Below are 26,750 nucleotides of genomic sequence, written 5' to 3' on the forward strand. Positions count from 1 at the left end.
TGTAATGTGCAACTCAAACCAGAGCCACTGTATTGTGATTAATCTGTCATTTGTAGCTGACCACGTTTTCGTTAAGACACTTACAGTGCCCTCGATTGGTAAAATTTTCATTAAAATTTTCTTTTGTTCCATGACATTCACCCTGTGCCAATAATATGCTGTTCAAATTTGACATCATTCTGAATAGTGGTTCTCTTTCTAAAACTAGAACTTTAATTATGGACACACTATATTTTATTTATTGTATTGTACAAAGTTTTATACAATTTTAATGATGCACATGTATCAGAACATAATATTCTCTACACTTACAGAGAAAGTGAATGCAGCACAACATTCATTGAAGCTTTCCCTATGTAACCATGTATCATATGTATAGTTTGTTAAGTAGCTTTTTGTTGAATTAATGAAATGTTAATTCAGCTTAAATAGAGACCAAAGTCAGTTACATGTGGTAATAAGTATGCAATATAAAACCACTATTAAAAAAGAGTGGAATACATGTTTCTATTGATCAGGCCATAGTTAGATTAATAACATATTGATGACAATTTCTTTGTTAATAATATTGAGCACATGCGCAGAAATTTCATGTTTTGATGAATTGTGGATAAACTACCAGTGTTAGGATATTGTGTGTGGTCTGAGGGGACAAGCAAAGAAAGATGCCTCTTTTTCTATATTTCAAATGGTAGTCCATTTTATGTATTTTATGATCATTTCAAAATTTGACAGTTATCACAAATGGCATGTGAAGTGCCACTTCTGTCATTCTGCACTGTAGGGTCATTGAGGTAATGTGTATGTTGAAGAGCAGTTAGCATAGTTGAGAACTTGTTAGCTCATAGGTTTTGGGCAGCAAACAGCCATGGGAGTACTTTAATTTTTGTTCAAACTGAGAGAAACTCCATGCCTAGCTGAACGTAGAATCTGTGAACCAGTCAGGACTTTAACATTTGCAAATGTCTGATAATGCGCAGCTTTGGAAATTGTATTATTTTGACTGCATTTAAGGATAGGTACTGAATTGACTGTTAGAATATAAGCTTGATTACGAAAATTTAGGAATGTTAATTCCTATACTGGACTTTAATGATAATTATTTGTTAACTGAAGATTACTGTGTGAACTGTTTGGCAGAAGGGGCCTTGATATTTTCCGAACTACTGATCTTTAGTTAAGTCTTTGGGAAATCTGATACCTCTTACACATGGATAAATGTAATCTTTATTGAAGATCATCATTATTGTTTTTTTATTTCATACTTACCTGCATAACTGCAGAACAACCATTTCAATTATTTGCATGTTGTTACTGAATGAATAAATCATTAGTTCTTTAAATATAAATACTTTGGTGATGCCTATAACCATTTATTCAAAAGCATATGACTTTTCATCATTTTTAGTAATATTTTATTAATCAACTTGTACTTCTGCAAAACTTGACAAAACTTAGATAATTTAAACTGCAGGATCTCACACTATATCAATTTGCAGTGATTTACCTTCTAAGGCATGAAGCAGATGATGCACCGCTTGACTTTAGTACAATATCAATCTATTATTTCAAATAACATTATGAGAAGGAAAGTTGCTCTCACCATATAGTGGAGATACTGAGTCACGGATAGGCACAAGAAAAAGACCATACAACCAAACCCAAACCTCCTTGCAGTACCTTCTCTCCATGCGCAAAATTCTCTTGCTGTGAAAAAAAGACTTTTTTTTTTGTTGTGCCTATCTGTGACTCAGCATCTCTGCTATATGGTGAGTAGCAATTTTCCTTCTCGTAATATTGTTACTTTCCTTCCTGGATTTTCCACTGTTTGATATTATTTCAAATAGTTGGGCAAATGCACAACTGTGTGTCTTGAATGCTGCAAATGATTGATCTCATCAGGGACTATGGCATTTGTATTATTACAGTTGTATGTAAAGTCGCAAATGGTGTTTTCTCGTGTGGAATTTGAATTTATCTTCTTACAATCACTATCAGAGTTTTAATTTGAACTTGAATTCAAGTAGGACTCTTCAACTGAAAACTCATAAATAGCCAATGCAGCACAACAATGATGACCCATGCATGCCTTTATTCAGAGGCAGCAAAACAAATTGGTGCAGGGATGCTATAAATAGGCAGGCTCAATGTCTTACCAGCAATGAAGAGCTCAGTGACAGAGCTCAGCAGACTGGTCATACAGTAACTGCCAGTCAGTCAAACTTGCCGCACTCTATGGGATTGCAGGTTTGACACTTTCGGGCTGTCATGGAATTCTGTGAACACTTTGGGCCTTCGCCAGTTTGCCACCATATCAGCTAATTGCAGCTGAGCCTGCCTGCGAGGATGTCATGTTGTCATCAGCTGACAGCCACTGCCTATTAGCAGTGTACTTAGTGCTCAGACATGGTCACCTCCTTTACACCAAGTACAAAAATGCTGTGGGACAATGCCCAGCCGCACCCACTGGGCAAGGGCATACCTTTTTTGTCTGGCTCAGTTTGACGTAAAGTAAAGAGTTTTACTGAAATTCATCTCTGTTCCTGCAGCAATCTCCCAGCTTCGACATAGTCCTAACCTCTTTGTTGACTGATTGAATGACTGGGTGAGAGAGCTGCTTTTTTATCGTGCCCAAACGAAGCAATATTGCCCCCCACCTGTCAGTGACAGACCCTGGAAGTGATACATTGCGTATCACATTCACATACTTGCTTTTCAGTAATTTCTACAGAGACTTTTATGCCTGCATAACTACCAACCAGCTATTTGCTCAGTTGATAAAAATGCTTGATGTAATCCCATCTAACAAGAGTAGTTTCACCAATGGATCTTTTAGACTAATCAATAGTGAGGATTTGGAAACCTTCAGTAGACATTTGCAGCAGTTGGAATGGGACACAGTACATCAGGCTAAAGGTGTCAATGATAAATTTAACATATTCCTGAATGAGTTTGTTACCTATTTTGAAGCTGTGTTTTCCGAGAGAATTTCAAAAAACACCAGTCTGAATGACTGCAGCAGACAATGGCTCACTAAGGGAATCAAAACATTCTGTAAAACAAAGTGAATGCTTTATGTCTCACTCAGATATTCTAACAAACCTCAGGGTAGGGAGCACTACAAATTATATGGTAGCATACCAAAGAGTGTCATTAAAATGCAACAGCATGTTTATTAAATCTGAAATTAACAATTCAAATAATAAAATAAAAAGTATTTGGAAAGTGGTCAAAAGGGTGACAGGAAAAATTACAGAAGATACAGACAGTATCGAAGTGTGTTGTGCGTCATAATGGAAGCATGGCAGATGATGGTGATATAGTAGCCAATATCTTCAACAACCATTTTTTGACAGTACGAGATATAATTGGTTGTAAAGGGTCTAGAGTTGAAGCCATGAGCCTTCTACAAAAAGTAGTGCAGAACAAAATTAGTCAGATGCATGTACCCTATATTACAACTGAAGAGATTGAGAAGGTAATAAGGCAAATGAAAAATAAAAATTTCACTGGTGTGGATAATAAATCTATCAAAGTACTGAAGCACTGCTGCAAATTTATTCTTGATGTTCTCTGTCACATATTTAATGAGTGCATAAATCAAGGTACTGTCCCTAACAGCCCTCAAATATGCAACTGTGAAACCACTGTTCAAAAAAGGTGATAAAGCTGATGTTTCCAATTACTGGCCAATTTCATTCTTAACAAGTCTCTCTAAAATCATAGAGAAATTAACATTCAAGAGAATCATAGATCATCTTAGTGAAAACAAAATCCTTCATAAAAATCAGTTTGGATTTCAAAAGGGTGCTTCAACTGGACAGTCATTTTCTCATTCGCCAACCAACTCCTTGTATCTATAAACAATAAAATGTCATCAGTTGGAATCTTCTGTGATCTTTCTAAAGCATTCAGCTGTGTAGATCACAAAATTCTACTTACAAGGGGTGAGCACTATGGATTAAATGGCGAAGTAAGGATGTGGCTCAAGTCATATCTAGACAACAGAGGGCAGAAGGTAGTATTGAACAGTTGCACAATGGCATCTGCCTACTCTGACTGGGGAACAGTAAAATGTGGAGTGTCACAGGGCTTGGTGCTTGTTTCCTTACTTTTCCTCATCTTTATCAATGATCTGCTTTGCTGTATGACACAGAAAGCACACTTCACCCTGATGATGACACAGCCATTATGATTGACAAAACACCCAACTGCAGTCTGGAGAACACTGTGACCACTGCATTCAGAGAAGCACTTGCTCGCGAAAGGCATAGGTCCCGAGTTTGTTTCATATCAGCGCACACTTAGCTGCAGAGTGAAAATCTCATTCAAGCTCCAGATTGGTTCACTTCAAATGGTCTGTCACTCAATGTTAACAAGACTCAATTCATTCAGTTTCAAACAGCAAATGAAAAACAGGAAAATACTGAAATAAAATTTGGTGACAAAGAAATATTGAGAGTTGAGTCTTTCAAATTCCTGGGATTACACATAAACAACAATCTAAACCAGTCAGTTCACTTCAGTGATCAATGTAAAATACAATTCAGCAGAATTTGCCATTCCCTCAATTTCATCTGTTTGTGACTTGGAAACAATTAAAGCTGCATACCTAGGATATTTCCATCCACTTATGACATATGGAATCATATATTGGGGTAACCAGTCTTGAGCAAACAGATTCTTTATTGCACAGATAAGAGTCATCAGAATTATGGCTTGAATGCACCCCAGATGCTGTTGCAGAAACTTATTCAAACAGCTCGGGATCCTCCCCATGCCATCTCAGTACATTTTTTCACTAATGTGCTTTGTGAACAATAATCATACAATTTACAAAACAAACAGTGAATATCATGATCATGATACAAGAAGTAAACAAGATCTTCAAAAAGATAGAAAAAATCTCAGCATGGTACAGAAAGGAGTACATTATTCAAGCATAAAAGTATACAATAAACTTCCATTTCATATTAAATCAGTCATTGGGGATATGACTAAATTCAAAAAACAATTGAAACATTATCTTTTGAATAGTCCTTTCTATTCTTTACAGGAACTTTTTGACAGTGTGTAATAATTAGAACAAAGTGTTTAATTTTAAGTATTCTTATAAGAATTGACTATGTAGCACTGGGATATCAATTGATGACAGAATGCTTCCTATGTGTATTAGAATGTAAAACTTATAATTTGTTTGTGTAATCATTATTACTACTATAATCTGTCTTGTTGTTTAAACACTTGAACCTCATGCATCTGTTTATACATGGTTTAATTTCTAAGCCTCATGACCATTTAGATATCGTTATTACTGTAATAATCTGACACATTCTACCTCCTAGTGATACACTCACATCAAGGATCTATGGAACACAAAAATAAATAAATATAATAAGTCCAAATCAATGGCCACTTCCAAACTGTAGTCAAGGGCAAAGGTGACCACCAAACGTAGTACACATTGCTAAGCTCAATATAAACAACTTAAATAACTAATTCATCACCTGTGCCATCTGAGTCCTGCCACCCAACACCAGCTTCTCTGAATTACATAGATGCTTCGATGCAGTAATATTGGACTCAATCTCCACTAGCCCCTACCCCCTTTATCCCTGCTTCCATCATTCTGCACTCACACTCATCTCGCTTTTCCTATTCCTCTTTCCTAATGTCCTGTCCAAATCCATTGTTCCACTTCACTGCATGCCACATGCAATTCCCCTTTACTTGTGAAAGAGCAACTGCTTGAGTGCCACATTCCTTTATATCCTGTCCCCCATCACCCTTGTTTCCTCTTTCTCTCACTGCCAGTCCAATCTTCCTCCCCTCCTGCACCCCCCTCTCAGACTATTTGAGTTACTAATGACAAACCACACATTAGTTCATCAATGTTTGCTCACTTGTTCACCAGAGACTTTTCTATTTAATTACTTTTAATATTTGATTTTGTTTAACCATCCTGCCTATACACACTGCCTAAACAAAAAGTGAAGCATGCAGAAGACATAGTCAGATGTCAATGTAGCTTCGAACGTGCACAGCATCAGCAGTAGGTATGTAAATGATTAGTGCTGGAATTCTCTGTGACAGCCTCCTCATTAGTGTTGTTCATGTTTAGTGTTGTTACCAGCTCTGGTAGCATATATAAGGAGCATGAACAACATCAGATGTTGAGTGATCACTGTGAAGGTCACGGAGATGGCGCATGCTCAAGTGGACAGTGCTATTAACACCCAACAGAGTTTGAAATGGGCTTCATTGTGGGTCACATTTAGGGGCTGGTTGTATTGTGCAATATCCAGGTTTCTGGGTCATTTGGGTACGAGGGTGGCCTGATGTTGGACTGCTTGGGAACATGAGTGCAGTCATATGCATCAAGATTCCTGTCCACCATGTCTGACCACTACCAGGTAGGACTGCTGCATTGTGCACAAAGCACATTGTTACTTCTTCACATCTGTGGCTGTCATTAAAGGACAAGTAATGACTTCCTTGCAATATTCTTTTGACATCATGCACCATTGTTTGAAGAGTAGCAGCAGTCAGACTAGGGAATTCTGTTCCATGCATAGGCTGCCGTTATCACCACAATGCAAACAGCTGCATTTGGAGTGGTGCTGTGAATGGGAAGCAATGACTCCTGATGAATGACATTGCATTGTATTGAGCAATGAATCATGGTTCTTCACTATCCAGATGACCATTGTCTGTGAGTATGGTGATGGCCTAGGAAGAGATATCATTCTTCCTATGTTTTGGAGAGGCACTACAGTGGTATTCCTCGTATCATGGTGTGAGTTCCACTGAGTATGACTTCAGGCCTTGGTTGGTACTGATTGAGTGAATTCTGATGGCACATCGGTATGTCATGGACATCCTGTGTCCTAATGTACTATGTCTTGTGCAGCAACACTAGAGTACCATTTACCAACAAAACAGTTTTCATCTACATATAGCACATATCTCTATGAACTGTCTGCATGGGGCTGAGGTACTCCTGTGACCAGCAAGATTCCCAAATCTGTCAATGATAGAACATGGGGGTGTCAGCTCGTACATTAACTCAATCCCTGTTCCAGTGTTGAGGATATGAAGGACCAGTTACAACAGTTATCAAACAGCTTGCCTCAAAGAAGGATACAATCGCTTTATGATATGCTTCCCAACCAAATCAGCATGGAAATCCAGGTCAGAGAGGATGAAATATTATACTGGTAAGTGGGTTAATGCTGTCAAGTTCTTTGTAAATTTTACTCAATTTTGTAATCACTGAAGTAACATCACATGCCCTCTCAACCTGTGAAGTTCAATTTTGTTTCCTCCTCCCTTACTGTGTGCTTCACTTTTATTCAGGCAGTTTAGTTAACACCTGTTTGTGATAAACTACAATGCAGTTCTAGAGAAGAAATGAAGATAAGTAATAAAATTCTGTAGCAGTACTTACAGTTGCAAGCTTGTTAACATCTTCATCAAGGGCACCTAGAGAAGCCAGTCCTAGTTCCTGTGAAAACTGGGCAAAGCTTGGATTTGCTAACAGAGGCATGTGACCCAGCAGTTCATGGCAGCAGTCTCTGTGTGCAAAGAATTTTAATTTCCAAAATGTTGAGAACGGTAGGAAGTATATGGTACATCAAACATAATTTATTGCTTAGCTTATAAACACTCAAACACAGTTTGAGTGGAATCAAGTTGTAGCTGATTCATTTTTTGTCTATGAAATTTTCAATCTCCTGAAGTAATCTAATTCAGGCCTTAGCTTTCCTATGTATATTCCACCAGAAATTTACATACATACATTTGGTTCCTCATACATATAGTGCTTATAGAATAAATTTATTCAAATGTGACTGAAGAGTGTTCAAACAAAATACTAATATATGAACCCTATACAAAGTTGTATAGTCTGTTTACTGCTTCCTTTTAAAACTTCATGTGCAAGTTTCAGCTGGTCCCTTATTCTAGACTTACATGTGTAACCAGTTTATTATTTTCCATGATGAAAGTCTAGTGAGTTTTTTTATTAGATGATTAATGGAAATTTTACCATATAAATTAAGTAATATTAAATTGTTTGTTAATATATGTTCAAAGTGTAATTAATTATTATAACTGAGTGTGATGGGTGCACAAAGAATATCACGTAATTTTCACTGTACGTAGATTGACACTATTCATAACTTGCGGTTAGCATGCTTTACGAAGGTAGGCTGTTAATGTACAACTTGACTTGTTCCACATCTGTGAAGGCTCTTATTCATTATGGAATCTACAGAACCTGAAGTGTGAATGAATGACTGAAATGAAATAAATTGGTGATAACAATGTGAAAAGTCTTTGCATCTTTCCATTTCTTATGACTTAAAACTGTTACAATTGTGCTTCAGATATCAAATATAGTAATTTTACTTCTAATTATGAAAATAATGATGTTTTGGTCATGGTGGAGAAATCAGTGATTGTTGACACTGTGGAAATACTTTTTAAAAATATTTTATTGTCCATTACAATCACATATAATTTTAAAAAGAAATTAGTTTCAGACATCTCCAGCCATCTTTAGATCATAAGAAGGAAGTAGTAGTTCAGTCCTAAGTGTTTTGAGAATACAATGTTGTTGTTGATTGGCAGTGAAACTGTGAGTGTGCTAATGCCTCTTTCCTATGATCTGAAGATGGCTCGTTATTGACAATAGCAACAATTTCTTTTGAAATTATATGTTATTGTACTGGACAATAAACTATTTCTAAAAACATGTAATTCTGTTGATTTGTTTATGAGTCTCTTTCAGTACAACTCCCTCGATTTTATGAACAATGTTGTTCTCATTTCACTTTCAGGTGTTTGTCATTGCTCCGTGTTTCTGGTAATATTACAGTAATGCTTTCATTATCACAGTTTATTACCTGAATCGAGTGAACTAAAAAAAAGGAATTTTCAGACATCATTACAATGTTCTGCTTCTAAATGATGTCAACAACATTTGATACCATAACTGATTTGGTGGCTGCATGATAATATGCATGCCTGGAACCTGATAGGTTGTGGATCAAATCCTGGCTGAATCTTGGAAATTTTCCAGTCTGCCTTTAACCTAGCCTTCACTTCTCAATGATGTAAAGATTCACCAGGAATGACACTTGGTTTGGATTTCATGTTAAACTATAGGTCACCTTTCCTTCTTTGGCTAACTGGGACACCTAAGTTGCCAAATTGGTATCCAATTGAAGGACTTGCACCAGGCTGTTAGACCACACAAAATTAACATTATGAATGATTTGATGTGTTGCCTACCTGCCATAAATGTCTTGTCATGTTTTTGTAATGGTTCAATTATCTTTCAATGTATTATGATTTGCTTGTAATATTTTGCAGCATATTTTGTTAGTTTTATTTAATCCAGTATTTGTACAGTAATTATAAGATAATTTATCCTCAATCATCTTCTCTTCAGCAAATGTCATATTTATTCTGAAATCTTGTCTATTTTTGTCTTCTTCACATAGAAAATGAGTGAAGCTTCTCTGTTGTTTCTCAAATTTAAACCTGTAGGTTCTTCATTCCTAGTGCCTTAAACCTATAAGCTAATTTCAGTTGATACTTTTCCTCTTTCTCAGATATTAAGGATCTCTGAATGTGGCAACATGCTTAGTAGTTAAGATTTTTCCAGCTTGGGGTTTGTTTTCCATCTTTTTATCCCATGGTCATAGATGCAGGAAATGGTTTACAGTTCTGCATAAGACAGCAATCTGAAGTTCAAAACAGATAAATTTTAGGTTCTATGTATTCTAATTTCTCCAAAACTATTTATTGGATTCTGGAAAGTGTAACAGTTCAGCTAGTCTATTTGATCTAAAAAACTAGAAGCAAAAGCAAAATTGATATCAATATCTCTGCAATTAATATAGGTATAACAAAAGGTTGCCTCATTTGGTGAGGATTTCCATAAATTCATCTGGGTGAAAGTTATGGTATCTTAAACAGTTCTAGAATATCTGAAGTGAACATCTAATAGCCAAAACAATAAATACACTGAAATGGCAATTCACCTTTACGCCTCTTGAAAAAGTGGAATATGGGCATCTAATATCAAGGAAGTACTTACTATCTATGCAAAAATGAATGGAAAAAAATCAATGCTAACATTGTAGTGTGTAATTACAACCATCTGAAACAGGAATAACTGATGTGCTGACAGACACCCAAATTTGAAAATACTCAAGTCTTCAGAATTTTGTAAACTTTCTTCGTATGAATAAGAATGGATGAGAGGCAAAGTAAAGAATACATGCACTGGTGCTGAAGGAAAGGAAAAAAAGACACCAAATCCAAGACTAGGAGACACAATGGGTACAGGAAATGATTAAGAAGTAAAACGACAAACAACCAAGATTAGTATCAAGTGCTATTTGTAATAAGGACCTGCAGGGGATCCATTAGTTATCGAAGAGAGCTGAAGGCCAGAGAAATAAATAGAAAGAAGTAAGCCAACTGCAGCTGATGCCCATCACTCTTTTTCCCTCCTGATTTCAACCATCCCCTCCTCACCCCCACTCCTGCCACACATTGTTTTTGATTAGGTCTTGCTTATGTCATCTTGCACTCTATGATCAGTGAATAAGTAAAATATCATTGGAGAAACTGGAATGGATTAACATCAGTGTCAGTTAGGATAGATTGCTTACTCTCTATATAGAGGGGGTTCTGAGTAGCATACAGTTACAGGTAGACTATGGTGTCAGATAAAGTCCTTCACCAGATTTAGGGAAAAAAAAGGGCAAACCGTTCACACACATGTTCACTGTTGTTTCTACTTTTAAATGTGTGCCCTTCCACCCAGCCCTTTGCTGTGAGTAGCAATCTGCCCCAGTTCATATTATTGTTAATGCATATTTACATTAGTTATGGTGTTGTCTGTAGACATAATGCAATCAAGCAAATAATTTACTTACGGTTCAGGAGTATAAAAAGGGTCGGATGAGTGACGGATATACTGAGTGCAGTGAAACACTCTAAATGCCAATCCTGACAGGAAATCTCTTGGAGACAAGTATCCTGCAACTGGACGAAGTTGAAAACCTGTCTTTCCTGGAAAAAAAAAAAAAAAAAAAAAAAAAAAGTATGTATCAGTCAGTTAAAACATACCATTTTTCTTGTAAAATAATTAATTGCTGTAGATACCAGAAAAATATAGTGCTGACTTTTGAAGTCATTTTACACTAATGCCTGTGATAATTTAAAATAGGCAGACAGAAACCCCTAATGAATCTAAACATGGAGAATTTGTGGAACAGTGCACCAGCAATAATAAATGGTTGAGATTGTGGAACATTAAGTCCAACCCCTCGTCCAAGTCATGGGAGATGGGCAACAGCACAAAGTAGGGGACTGCCTATAGGGGCGATGTACAGCGGGGACTTCGTGTGCCCCAGGACCGCTACGGTAGCTGAGAAGGCTCTATGGGAACCCTGAAACGTGACGGCTAACGGGGCTCTGGTGAAGCTGCGATAGGCCTAGCAAGCCAGTAGTGGATAAATCAACTGCTTTTAAAAAGGGAACATGCCTCGGATCACGGAACGGATTTAAAGGAAACCGACCAAGCAATGGAAAAGGATTACGAGATGGTTTACGACTGGGCACCTTAAACGTAAGGACTCTAACTGGGAAGTTAGAAGATATTGTAGAAATGATGGAAAGGAGGAAATTGGACATCTTGGGACTTGCTGAGACTAGGTGGAGAGGAGTTGGTGAAAAACCACTAAGTAAAGGATGTAAACTGTACTGGATAGGGAATGAGAGGGGAAGAAATGGAATGGCAATAGTGGTCAGAGAGGGTCTGCAGGAGGAGGTGGAAGGTATCAATGATCAAATGATAAAAGCCAGAGTACGAGTGAAAGGAAAAAGCATTGAAATCATCCAAGCATATGCCCCACAGGTGGGGTGTACAAAAAAGGAGAAGGAGGAATTTGAAGATGACATGCAAAAGCAGCTAAATGGAGGTAATCAGATTATAATAGGGGACCTCAATGCACATGTTGGCACAGACAGGAAAGGATTCGAGGAGATAATGGGACCAGAGGGCTGGGGGAACCGAAATAGAGAAGGAAAATTGTTGCTGGAATTCTGCAAGAGGAATGGGCTGACGATCGCAAATTCCTGGTACAAGAAGAGAAGTAGTCACAAAATAACTTGGTACAGTGGGGACTGGTCCCAAACTTCAGTAGTAGACTATGTACTAGTGGATAGGCAGATGATGAGCAGCCTCACAGATGTTAAGGTCATTCCATCTGAGGCCTTAGACAGTGACCATCGGCTGTTGGTAGCCACCCTGAGAGAGAAAAAAGATAGGAGGGCAACAGATATACAGGAGAAAAGGTTGAAGACATGGATGCTGAAAGAGGATGAATGGAGGACCCAGTACCAGACACTGATCAGGAAGAAGCTGCCAAAGGAAGATCAGAGAACAGTGGAAGAGGAATGGGGAGATTTTAAGAGGGCCCTAGTTGAGGCAGCTGAGATTGTGTGCGGAAGAACTAGCACAAAAAGGAGAAGTAAGGAAACCCCATGGTGGAACAACATATGTAAAGAGGCAGTACTTCGAAAGAACAAAGCCTTCAGAGAATGGTTCCAGACCCGAACAGAGGAAGCTAGGGTAAAATATAAGGAAAGCAAGAAAGCGGCACAGACCATAGTAAGGGCTGAGAAGAAGAAGTGGATGGAAAAATGGACAAGAATGTTAGAACAGGACAGTGAAGGGAACAAAAAAGTACTTTACACCATGGTAAGAAATAAGAGGAACGACAGAAGCGAGTGCCTGAGGATCATGGATAATAATGGAAGAGTTGTGGAGGAAATGCATGAGCTCAAAAAGATTTGGAAGGAGTACTTTGAAGATCTGTTGAATGCCGCCAAGCGGGTAACTAACAGCGATGGAGAGCCTAAGGCAGCAGACGATGATAATAGTGGGGAAATTGATGATCTAACTTGGAATGAAGTGGAAGAAGCCATAAAGAGGATGAAAGGGGGCAAGGCACCAGGTTGGGACGAAGTAACAGTGGATATGATACGAGCAGCAGGAGAAGTAGGAACCCAGTGGCTATACAGAGTGCTGAGGGTGGTGTGGAAGGAGAACAGAATTCCTGAGGATTGGAAGAAAGGAATTATAGTCCCGATCTTCAAGAAAGGGGATAAAAGGAGATGTGAGAACTACAGAGGAATCACCCTGCTATGCCACTGTGGAAAAATCTATGAAAAGATCCTGGAGAAGAGAATAAGAAGCAGTATTGAAAGTAGACTGCAAGAGGAGCAGTACAGTTTCAGACCGGGAAGATCAACAACGGACCTCATATTTGCGGTAAGGCAACTGCAGGAAAGGCACTATGAGTACGGGAAGGACTTAATCATGGCCTTTTTAGATATTGAGAAGGCGTATGACAGTATCTGTAGGGACAAGCTCTGGGATGTGCTGAACGCAAAAGGGATAGATGAAGAGATAACACAAAAAGTCAGAAAAATGTATGAGGGAAGTGAGAGTTGTGTGAAAGTGGGGAGGGAATGTACTGCATGGTTCAAGCTGGAAAATGGGCTGCGACAGGGAAGTGCACTTTCGCCTTTATTGTTTATTATTGTTATGGATGAAATCCTACAGCAAGTGTCAGATGCAATTGGAGATCATAAAATGAAAGCAGTGCTTTTTGCCAATGACCTGATGTTATGGGGAAATTGCGAGAAGGAGGTGCAAGAGCAGTTAGATGCATGGGAGGCAATGGCAGCACAATATGGAATGCATTTCTCTGCAAAGAAAAGTGAAATAATTGTCACAACAAGGAAGACGAATAGGCCAAATGTGGATATAACTTGTGGAGGGGAAAAACTACAAGTGGTAGAGAACTTCAAGTACCTGGGAAGCGTGATTGAAAGTAAGGAGGGAAACGCATTGGAAATAAATGAAAGGTGCAGAAAAGCAGGGCAGTTCTACAAATGCATTAGGGGGCTTATTTGGAGCAAGGAGGTGCCACAGAAATCCAAGGGAATTATATACCGAACCTACTTTGTCCCCATATTGCCATATGGAAGTGAGACATGGGTAATGCACAAAAGCGACAAAAGTAGAATACAGGCTAGTGAAATGAAGTTCCAGAGGAGCAGGTTGGGTGTAACAAGATGAGACAGATTGCGAAATGTGTATGTGAGGGAAAGACTAAAGGAGGAACCAGTACAGGACAGGATAGAAAAATCAAGACTGCAGTGGTATGGACACATGAAGAGAATGGATGAGGGAAGAATTCCAAAGAGGATGTTTGATCTGCAACTGGAGGGGAAGAGGCCCAGAGGAAGACCAAGAGATAGATGGGTGAAGGGAGTGAAGGAATGTGTGACGAGAAGAGGAGAGAACTGTATGAAGGTGGAAGAGGGGGAATGGTGGAAAGACAGAACACGATGGAGAGGCTTGTGTTCCCGACAGACCCAGCCAGTGGCTGGAAACTGTCCAAGATGATGATGATGATACATGCAGCCCTAACAGCCCTCTCTCTTGGCTGACTGGAATGGTAAGTGTTACACCAAACTCAGACAGTGAAGAGATGTCAGATGAAATGTAAATGTGAAAACAATGCCAGTATATTTAGTTGACATCAAACCTGTGAAAGAGTTAGTATATCACAGAATGCTTGATCTCCTGAAAACAGATGACTCCTCTGTCTATTTTACAAGTTATCCTACACTAACAGTGAAGTGTGTGTGAAATATGTTGATAGGAGACACTCTTATTCAGTGACTACACCATGAGCTGACTGTCATCTCTGTATATCAACTATGTAGCTTTTCTCATTGTGCTGGAGCATCACAGTAGATGTAAACATGTCCACACTGATGCTGTGATGCCACCTGCATAGGAGTGGAAAGCTAGTATTTTTGCCATTGAATTAGCTTCCCTCCCCAGATACCACAAGTGCCTCAGACTACAACATGCATGGGAACACCATGCATAGGGGTGAAAGTACTATTTTCCAGATGAGTTCCACTTCAACATGTTGTTAACCTCATTGGTTAAATGTTGGTGTAATGTGGCACCCTACATTAGCAGCATGGTGGCTAGATACTCTTAAATACTGAAATGAAGTCAGACAGCAGCTGCTACATCAAGAAAGTTTTAAAGATTAAGGTAAAGTCCCTGTCTGGCAACTCGACAGTCTATACTTCTGCAGTACAATTTGCAGGCTCATGCAGAGATGAGCATTCTTCAAAGAATAGTGAGTGCCACTGCTTCTATGGCCTGCACATTCATTCCACATACCACACATCAAATAGACCTTGGGTATCTGCTGAAATCCATTATAGATAGGTTGAAATATGAAACAATAAGTCAATTAACTGAACTGAAGAAGGTGCAGAGGTAGTTTCATGTCCCTTAATTGTCCGTACCAGATCCATTCATAGTCATGAGTGGCACTCTGAAGAAAGATGTGGTAGAGATTTTAAAAGTGTCTAGCTGCTGTTTTTATTTATGGGTGAACTGCTACACCTCATGATTTGATGGACGATGAAACTGCACTAAATAAAAACTGTGATCTGAGTGAGTTCATAAGATTCAGACCTAGCTAAATGGATAAAACTGATTTGTGTGAGAAAAACAGTTATTATCAGAAACAGTTTGTTTCAGCACTAGTCATAAGAGAAGTGTGTAAACACTCCTCTTGAAACATTGTTGCAAATAAAAATTTATGTATCACAGCTGATGGTGCTTCTACCTGTGACTGTGAATGCAGTATCCATCTTGAAATGGAACAGGGGAGCATTTATGGAGTATTTGCAGAGATATTCTTTAATGTATTATGGAGTTTTGTTGTGGCTGTAATTCATTGCTTGTTTGATTCCTTTTTGTGGTATTGGTGCATTGAGGAGTTAAGAATATCCTGTCATAATCTGGGATAACATTGAGCAGCACCCAAGTAGCTTGAATCATAACATCAACTTTGGAAGAACTGCAATACAATGACACACTTATAGTTCTGAATTTTGATGTTAATATACCAAATACATATTCTCCTTATTTTAATTCTCCTTGTTTTCATCTCCTTGAAAATCCTGAATATTCTGTGCTCATTTCTCAAACCTCTCAGCTAATTCCTTGAGAATGATTTTATTATATTTGTGCAAACAGGCAAGGCCTCATCTGTCACAGAACAGTGAGGAACCTTACATTTCACCCAGTAATGGAAATGATCATGGCAAACTAGCATGTTCTTGTTTCAAAGTTCATCCAAAACTATTGTTCTGAAATGCTCATCTATTGATGTGGCATCCATAATCATTTGTGTCCACTTTCACAAATAAACTATCTGTGTCTACTGAAACTGTTGGGCAGGTGCTACAGAAGGCAGAAACAGTGAGTTCTTTCTAAGACACTTTGTAAATGTTCTGGAAAAGATAGGAATACATGTTCAGATCTTTCACTACATCAGTAACACCATATTTCTTCCACTTTTTTCCAGCTATGATGAATACATGCAATATCTTCTTTTCAGCTGAACATTTATGAGTTGGAAAAGATCCAGTGCTTTGCTATTATGCTTTGATGAAGATGACATTATTTATTTGTAACATGACTGTTCCATATCTCCTGGCAGCATCACAACCATGTGCTTTGCTCATCTCCTGCTCGTGTCACATCACTGCTTCACCATCACCTGATGTCCACACCATGTAATTTCCATGTGAATTGCACATTAAACCATGAAATATTGAAATGTTGTGGTTTAAGTTACATGAAATGGATGAGCTATTGAAAATATATGAAGCAGTAATATATTGAGAGACTACAGTAGTTATTTTATTCCCGAGGGCATGCAGATCTTTTTTATGCCTAAATGAAAATGGTATTCTCTTGAGTAAAATATTCTTGAGATGAAATAGTCCCCCATTCAGATGGCTGGGTATGGACAACTCAGGAGGATGCCATTACCAGGAAAAACAAAACTGGCATTATGTGAGGAATGTTAGATCCTTCAGTCAGAAAGATATGTTACAAAATTTAAAAAGGAAAATGGATACGTTGAAATTATGCATAATGGGAATTAGTGAAGTGCAATGGCAGGAAAAATAGGACTTCTGGTCAGGTCAATACAGGTTATTAACACAAAATTAAACTGGGGTAATGCAGGAATAGGTCCAATAATGAATAAGAAAATAGGAATATGAGCAAGCTGTTATGAACAACATAGTGACTGCATTATCGTAGTCAATAGACACAAAACCAACAGCTACCACAGTAGTGCAAGTTTATATGCCAGCTATCTCCACACATGAACAAGAGATTGCAAGAATGTGCTAAGAGAAAGGAAATTATTCAGATGGGAAACAGAGAAGGAAATGTAATTTTGATCATTTACTGGAATTTGATAGTAGGAAAGGAAGACAGAGAAAAATAGTCAGGGAACATGGACTGGAGGAACGTAATGAAACAGAAAGCTGCCAGGTACAATTTTACACAGAGCATAATTTAATCATACTAATATTTTGTTTAAGGGCCATGAAGGAAGGAAGATAGCTGAGGACACTGGAATGTTTCAAACATTATATAATGATAACACAGGATTTCAAAATAAAATGTTAAACAGTAAGTTACTTCCAGCAGTTGTAGCCTCAGACCATAATTTATTGGTTATCAACTGCAGATACAAGCTGAACAAACTGCAAAAAGGTAGAATTTAAGAAGATGGAACCTGGATAAGTGAAAGAAATAGAGGTTGTTGAGAGCTTCAGATGGAGTATTAGGCAGTGTTGAACTAAAACAGGGAAAAGAAAGACACTAGATGACAAATAGGCAACTTGAAGAGATGAAATAGTGTAGGCAGCAGAGGTCATGTAGCAGATGTAAAAAGACCAGGCTTCACAGAAATCCTTGGATAACATAGGAGATACTGGATTTAATTGACAAAATGTGAATACATAAAAATGTAAATGCAATAGGCAAAAGGCAGTACAGAGGTCTAAAAAATAAGATTGTCAGAAAATGCAAAATGGTGAATCTAGAATGGCAAAGGATAAATGCAATTCTGTAGAGACATGGATGATTAGGGGAAAGATAAATGTCCCTTATAGGAAAACGAGAGACCTTTGGTGAAAAGAGAAGCAGTTGTATGAGTATAAAGAGCTCAGATGGCAGGCCAGTACTAAACAAAGAAGGGAAACCTGAAAGGTGGGAGGAATGTATAGACTTACAGAGTGTCTATACAAGGGAAGAACAATAGTACAGAAATATAAAAGGATGTAAGTAAAAATGAGATGGACAGTGAGATACTGTGAGAAGTATTTGATAGAGCACTGTAGGACCTAAGTCAAAAAAAGGTTCCTGGAGCAAATGACATTTCCTCCGAATTTTTGATGTCCTTGAGAGAGCCAGCCATGACAAAACTATGCTACTTGGTGTGCAAAATACAGAAGTCACGGGATACCACCTAATATCATGTTGGACCTCCTTTTGCCCAGTATAGCACAATGCCTCAAGGTGGCATTGGGAGTACCCTACAGAAATATTAAGCCATGCTGCCTCTGTAGCTGTCCTTAACTGCAAAAGTGTTGCCAATGCAGGATTTTGTACACAAACTGACCTCTCAATTACATCCCATAAATGTTCAATGGAATTCATGTTGGGCAATCTGGTGGCTGAATCATTCACTCATATTGTCCAGAATGTTTTTGAAAGCAATTGTGAACAGTTGTGACCCAGTGGTAAAGTGCAGTGTGATCCATAAAAATTCGGTCACTTTTTGGGAGCATGATATCCATGAATGGCTGCAAATGGTCTCCAAGTAGCTGAACATAACCATTTCCAGTCAATGATGGGTTCAGTTGGACCAGAGGACCCAATCCATTCCATGTAAACACAGCTGACACCAATATGGAGCCACCACCAGCTCATACAGGGTCTTATTGACAGCTTGGGTCCATGGCTCCGTGAGGTCTTCACCACACTCAGAGCCTATCATCAGCTCTTACCAACTGAAATCGGGACTCACCCGACCAGCCGCTGTTTTCCAGTTGTCCAGGGCCCAACAGACATGATCACGAGCCCAGGAGAGGCACTGCAGGTGATGTGCTTTTGGTAAAGTCACTTGTGTTGGTCTTCTGCTGCTATATAATCACATTAGAAACCTTTTGACATGAATCACCTGAGTACAAATTACAGATCCACCAATGCACTGCCTTTCTATGCTTTGTCTGCATGATACTACAGCTATTGGTATAGGTGCATATCATCAACCCATGACTTTTGTCACCTCATTGTACCCTCATACTTCAAGACAAATGTAATAATTCCAGTCCCAAAGAAGGCAGCTGCTGACAGGTGTGAATACTACTAAACCACCAATTTAATGAGCCATTGTTGCAACGTATTGGCATGGAATATTTTACACATAAATGGAAAAAGTTAAAGGAACTGGAATCAGGGAAGATCAGATGGGCTCCTGAGATACACAGGAACATGCAAGGCAATAGTGACCCTATGTCTTACTTTAGGAGAGAGGTTGAAGAAAGGTAGTATTTAGATAATGTTTACTTTTTGTCCCAATGGACTCATAATGAAGAGACTGTCCAGGAAGTAGAACATGTTAAAAAAACTAGCGTACAAAATAAATATTTACAAATAAAAACAAGTATGTTAACGTACTTTCCACAGATCTCAAGTGAAATGGTCCTTATGGATGTGAAATAAGTCAAAAAATCTGAAATATATTTTCATTTTCATTTACAAAGTAATAGCAAAGATGTACAAAACATGTAAATGTTCAATACACTAAGGTGCATTTGATAGTTCTTAGGCTATTGTAGCTATGCATCATCAAATAGAAATGTCTTCTACATCACTTATTTGCAATAATCACATTGCTGTACTGAATTTACATCTTATTACACGTTTTTGGACTCTCAAAACTTTGAGTTACTGCAAAAAAATGTTACCATATGACATTATGAAAGTAGGCATAGTATGCTTGTTTTTTATTGTTATATCACCTATGTCTGACAATGTTTGCTTTGTAAATATACATTTATAGTGTTTATAGATTTAGAGAAAGCTTTTGAGAATGATAACTGAACTGCACTCTGAAATTTTGAAGGTAGCAGGTATAAAATACAGGGAGCTAAGGGTTATTTACAACTTATACAGAAACCAGATTACTATTACAAGAGTTGGAGGATGTGAAAGGGAAGCAGTAGTTGAGAAGGGAGTGAGACAGGGTTGTAACATATCCTCAATGTTATTCAACTGATCAAGCAATAAAGGAAAACAAGGAGGTATCTAGAAAGGACCTTAAAGTTCAGGGAGATGAAATATAGCCATTGAGGTTTGCATATGACATACACTCATACTCATAAATTAAGGATAATGCTGATACATGGTGAAACAATGCTCTGGTGGGCGGTTTGTGGGTTTAAATCACCCTGGGGTATGACCCTACAGTGCATCTGACCTGCAGTCATCGCATGGTGACGCTGGCAGCAGTCCACATACGTAGAGGTGTGTTGGTGCATGTCAGAGTACGCTGCAGCAAATAAGTGTGCAGACACTTTCAGACGTGCTAATGGTAACTGTGTGTTGAAAATGGCTCAAAGAACACATATTGATGACGTTATGAAAGGTAGAATACAAGAGTGACTGGAGGCTGGTCAAACACAGCAGGTCATAGCACGGAGCCTTCGTGCGCCACAAAGTGTGATCTCAAGATTATGGCAACAATTACAGCAGACAGAAAATGTGTCCAGGTGCTACAGTAGGGGATGTCCACAGTGTACAACACCACAAGAAGACCGATATCTCACCATCAGTGCCCGCAGGTGGCCAGGGAGTACTGCAGGTAGCCTTGCTTGGGACCTTACCGCAGCCTCTGGAACAGTTGTCTCATAACACACAGTCTGCAGACGACTGAACAGACATGGTTTATTTGCCCGGAGACCTGCAAGGTGCATTCCACTGACCCCTGGTCACAGGAGAGCCTGTAAAGCTTGGTGTCAAGAACACAGTACATGGTCATTGGAACAGTGGTCCCAGGTTATGTTCACAGACGAGTCCAGGTACAGTCTGAACAGTGATTCTCGCTGGGTTTTCATCTGGCATGAACCAGGAACCAGATACCAACCTCTTAATGCCCTTGAAAGGGTCCTGTATGGACATCATGGTTTGATGGTGTGGGGTGGGATTATGATTGGTGCACATACACTCCTGCATGTCTTTGACAGAGGAACTGTAACAGGTCAGGTGTATCGGGACGTCATTTTGCACCAGTATATTCACCTTTTCAGGGGTGCAGTGGGTCCCACCTTCCTCCTGATGGATGACAACACACGGCCCCACTGAGCTGCCATCGTGGAGGAGTACCTCGATGTAAGGCGAATGGAGTGGCCTGCCTGTTCTGCAGACCTAAACCCCATTGAGCACGTCTGTGATTCTCTCGGTCGACGTATCACTGCACGTCTTCAAAGTCCTAGGACACTTGAGGAGCTCCAACAGGCACTGATGCAAGAATGGGAGGCTATACCCCAGCAGCTGCTCGACCACCTGATCCAGAGTATGCCAACCCACTGTGCGGCCTGTGTACGTGTACATGGTGATCATACCCCATATCGATGTCGGGGTACATGCGCAGGAAACAGTGGCATTTTGTAGCACTTTTGTTTCGGGATGGTTTTCTCAACTTATCACCAATACTGTGGATTTACAGATCTGTGTAATGTTTGTTCCCTATGTGCCTATGCTATTAGTGCCAGTTTTGTGTAGTGCCACATTGTGTGGCACCACATTCTGCAATTATCCTCAATTTATGAGCATGAGTGTAGAATTCTCTCAGCTGTGACTAAGGACTTTGGAAGAACAATTAAATGGAATGAATAGTGCCTTGAAAACAAATTATAAGCTCAACAAAAGTAAAAGAAGGGTACTGAAATAAAGTTTAACTAAATCAGTTGAAGCTGAGGGAATCAGATTTTTACACTAAAAGTAGTAGATGACTTTAGATATTTAGAGAGCAAAATAACTGATGATGACCAAAGTGGATAGAATATAAGATAGAGTTTGGCAATAATGAGAAAAGTATTTTTGAACAAGAGGAATCTGTTTACATCCAAACAAATAGAAGTGTTAGCATGTATTTTCTGAAGGTATTTGCGTGCAGTGTAGCCTCATACAGAAATGAAGCACAGGTGATCACCAGTTCAGAAAAGAAGAGAAGATAAGATTTTAGAGTGTGGTGCCATAGAAGAATGTTCAAGATTAGATGGGTAGATCAAATAATTAATGAAAAAGTACTGAATCGAAATGGGAAGGAAAGAAATTTATGGTGCAACTTGACTAAAAGAAGGGCATCAAGGCATCCTGAGGCATCAAGGAATAGTCTGATTAGTAATGAAAAGAAATTTAGAGGGTAAAAATTGTAGAGGCAGACCCAGGCATGAATACACTATGGATGTTGAAATGAATGTAAGTTGCAGTGATTATTCAGAGATGGAGAGGCTTGCACAGCATAGACTAGCACAGAGACCTGCATCAAACTAGTCATTGGATTGAAGAATGTGACAATAAAATAACAACAGTATATCAAGAAGATATTTGTTTAGCTCTGCTTATGGGATACAAAACTTCATTGGAGCATTATTAATTAATCTTTACTAACATTAATCTACATCCATTTTTATGTGCAGGAACCATGGTGATATTCCATACCAGATCTGTAATGACTAAATTATTCACAATATTTCTAACCAATGGAAAGACCTAACGTAAATAAGTGTTAAAATATTTTTATTTAGTGTGATGGTGACTTATTCATTAGGAGAGTGCATTACTGTAAGACATACTAATCATTGTACACTTCACTCTTTCATTTTAGGAGCCCATTCATGAAAGACATTGACAATTTGCAAAAGGATCATATTTCATTTATTGTTTAACAAGTATTTCCAATGCAGTAGAATTTAATGTGGTGGATATGCAAAACTTTTGTGAGGCAAATTCCTCTGGATCATATCCACATTCTTTTTGATTCTGGCCATACCTGTGGGAGCTTTGCATACAGTTTTGTAATCATTATCATTTGTGTGTTGCAATGTATATATTCTAAGATGTAAAGTTTATTTCAATCAAACTGATTGTAATTTTCATTAATATTTATTTAATGAAAGGAAAAAGGGATTAGTTATATCTGTATCCTTACAACAGCTTGCAACTAGTAGAGTGAGACAGTACCTACAAGCATTAGAAATATTTTAGAATGTGTATTCTAATGAATAGAAATTGCTGAGACATTATCAGAAGGAATATATGTATTTTATTTGTATGGCTTGTACCTAACAGTATTCAGATTGTTTTGTTGAGCTCATTCATTCTGAGGTTGTTTCTTTTTATCCTATTTTTGTGCTGCTGCATCCTTTTTCTGGAGAACAACCCTTAAATTACCAATAACATAAAATATTCTTGGGTGTTTATCTTCCTTAACATTCACAGACCATTGGAAAAAATATGTGAAGAGCTAAACACCTTTCAGCTCTTTCAGTAGATTTTTTCTGTCTGCTCTTTAAGGAGAGTAGAAATCTAGTTATGTGATACAACTGTAACAACTGTTTATATTGTTGGTTATTAGGATCAGTGTGTACAGTGAATGCCTTTTTAACTTTTAACTGACATTTCCTAAGCAGCAATATTGTCAACACTTGCTGCGAGGTGTGATGGGAATGAAAGAAGGTGTGTCAGCTGGTGGTTTTGTGCAGCCAATGAGAGAGCAGTGGACAGACGACTTATTGGGAAGCAAGAGATTAAGGAATATTGTCACATTCTTACATCAATATAGAAGCAAACTCAATATGTATATAGATAACACAGCAGTGTTCTTAGGTTCCAATCTAACCACAATCTCAGAAATTGCAACATGTTCAAAAGAGACAGCCAAATATTTGTGACAACCAAGACTATAAATGTTACTGATGTCTGTTTTGCTCACAGCAATTGAAGTTGTGCTATTAGGTCTCTTCCTAATGACTACCTTGACAATTATGACACATTCAGAAGAAACAGCCAAATACTTGTGAGAACTAAGATTATAAATTTCACTGCTGTTCTTATATAGAAATATATTGCCTCTTTTCACACATTTCATTGGTTAGGTGGAACTATCATTCTGCTGGCTGTGTACTTACAAATAAAGATAATGGTACCAGTGATGATGATTAAAAATAGTGACATCACAAATGAATGGCTTAGATAGTAAGAAAAATGGAAGTGAAGATTAATTTAATGGAAACCATTTGTTTTTGCTTACTTTACTTCTCCTTCTATTATCAAAATGTTGACAACTAATAATTGGCCTTAATTTAAAATAGGTATAATGTTTACTTTTTCAGACAGATACCATCTATCAGTGACACAGTTAGTAATTTTGATTAGTTTGAGTATTGAAAATAAAATTTTTCAAGAAGTCTGTTAAAAAGAGAGGGTTGTCTTATATTCAGAATCATTTTATAATCAGCTAAATAAAGTACACTGTTTTGTGTGAAATTTGCATACTCAAGAAAGAAGCATTGAAATGACCTGAAGCTTAAATTAGAAGTTGGATGTGCCATGTTTGTCTTAATGCACAAAGTGACAAAGTTACAGAATATGAATGAAGGTGAATGGCTGGACTTTGTGAATGAATTTTGCTTTATCATGAAGTTACAACCAGTATGATGTGTGATGCCACTACAGTGGATGTATGTATCTCTGACAGGGCACAATAAAGTATGACAGTAGTATGTCAACATACTAGTTCATTCGTATGAAACACTTGTCTTAATGCTGCACTCAAAGAGACATTGCCCTGTGGATGACCCCTGTAATGCACACCTTTTTCTTTTGTGTTTGTTATCATAATAAATCCTGATCATGTAAATGTCACTGAGAACTACCTGTGTCCCCCACCTGAAATCTTTCCCTGTACCTTTCTACTCCAGAATTCCACCATTCTCTCAGATGCCACTGTCCTTTCTTCCCCTCTGCCATCTGTTGGCCTATGCAGTCCTTGGGATACAGTCACCTTCACTGTAGCTACAAAAATGTGAGTTCTGGTGCCCATGTGTCTATGTCTCTGAATGTATATACTAGTACGAGAAAAAGAATGAAAGCTGTTTCCAAAGCCAAAGCATTTATTGTGGGAGTTGTTTTAAGAAGAAGAGGGATAATATTCTGTTTAGCAATTGTTGAATCAGTACTTTGAGTATATGTGTTTTATAAAATCCTTATAAATTATGGTTCAGTAACAATGTGTGTCTATTTCTTGACTTTCTTTTCACTGTTTCTTTCAGGTAGCGTATAACTGGATCACTTCTTTTATTTATTTTATTTATTTTATTTATTTATTATCATCCCAATGATCACATTTGTGATATAGGATTTGTCAGGGTACATTTTAACAACTATATAATATCTTTACAAAATTTGTATCTGTGCTGAATTCATATTAATCTATCTTATGTTTAATACAATATACAACTAATAAGTGTTTTTATAACATAATTTCTTATGCACTGATGTAATTTCATTTCTAACATTAACTTAAACATATATTGTTATACAGTTGCGCAGAGATATTCACTTATGCTGTAATAACATTTGACAAGCATGTGGTTCTTTATAACAGTTTTAAATTTATTCTCGTTTTCCAGCTCTTTGATATGTTTTGGTAGTGCATTAAAAAGTTTGATGCCTTGATTACATACATGTTTCTGGCTTCAGGTCCTTGTTACAGCTTGTATGTGAAGATCTTTACATTGCTGTGTATCGTAATTATGGAAGTCTGTATTGGTTTTCATTTTGTCCTGATTTCTTTTGATCACCAACAGACATTTCAGAATGTATAATGACAGGATTGTTAAAATTTTCAATGCTTTAAAAAGGGGCCTACAATGTGTTTGAGGTGGGCTGTGCGTCATTATCCGAATAGCACGTTTTTGTAATTTGAAAGTCTCATTTAGACGACAATTTGTTTTTCCCCAGAATACTATCCCATAGGATGCAATGGACTGAAAATAGCCAAAATATACTAATCTGGTACAGTCATTACTACAAACTCTTGAAATTTTTCCAAGCACAAAACATGCTGAATTTAGTTTTAGTCCTAAGCTCACAACATGGTCCTTCCAATTAATCTTCTCATCAATGTGCATACCCAGGAACTTTGCACACTGTACTCTTTCAAGTTGTTTGCCCTCCATGGTGGGATTTAGGTCGTCCTGTTCACTTATTTTTCCATGTTGCACATAATTAGTTTTTTTTGCATTCAGTGTAGCTAACACAAGCTTTTATTGTTACACACAGTTTATTACTGTTCTGTATTAATGAATCTGAAACTATAATTTCTTCTCGAGGTGCAAGTACTGAAGCAGTGATACAAGAGCAGAATGGTGGAAGATTACTAAAATTAAATATTGGCATTTAAATAGAAGTTTAGAAATTTCCTACAGGGGATAGTACTGGTTAAAACTAGAAAAAAGTGTACTGCATATATCCAGAAACAAATAATTCTTGAGATACTTAGTATGGTATTTTGTTTGTGTCAAGAAGGGGCAGTATTCAGTGGTGTAGGATGCGTTTCTGTTGACAGTCACTACTGATTTATTATTGGCTGCATTTATCTCTGTACTTATTTATTTTGAATGTGCTGCTATTAAAAGATGTAGAGTTTACAGTTATCTCCTATGTCAGCCATTTTGAGGTTGTTTTA

At 37.9% G+C, this 26,750-nt stretch overlaps 1 protein-coding gene across 1 annotated transcript in view; it reads right to left on the minus strand.

Moving 5' to 3' along the window:
* Positions 1 to 26,750, minus strand: part of LOC124795371 (tryptophan 5-hydroxylase 1) — a 283,255-nt gene that overhangs the window by 21,054 nt on the left and 235,451 nt on the right. Inside the window, exons 9-10 of the mRNA XM_047259377.1 lie at positions 10,953 to 11,088; positions 7,448 to 7,574 (exon numbers count right to left, since the gene is read on the minus strand). Coding sequence (XP_047115333.1) covers positions 7,448 to 7,574; positions 10,953 to 11,088 — 263 coding nt within the window. The remainder of the gene's footprint in view (positions 1 to 7,447; positions 7,575 to 10,952; positions 11,089 to 26,750) is intronic.

This window comes from Schistocerca piceifrons, chromosome 4, assembly GCF_021461385.2.
Source record: "Schistocerca piceifrons isolate TAMUIC-IGC-003096 chromosome 4, iqSchPice1.1, whole genome shotgun sequence".
Lineage (NCBI taxonomy): Eukaryota > Metazoa > Arthropoda > Insecta > Orthoptera > Acrididae > Schistocerca > Schistocerca piceifrons.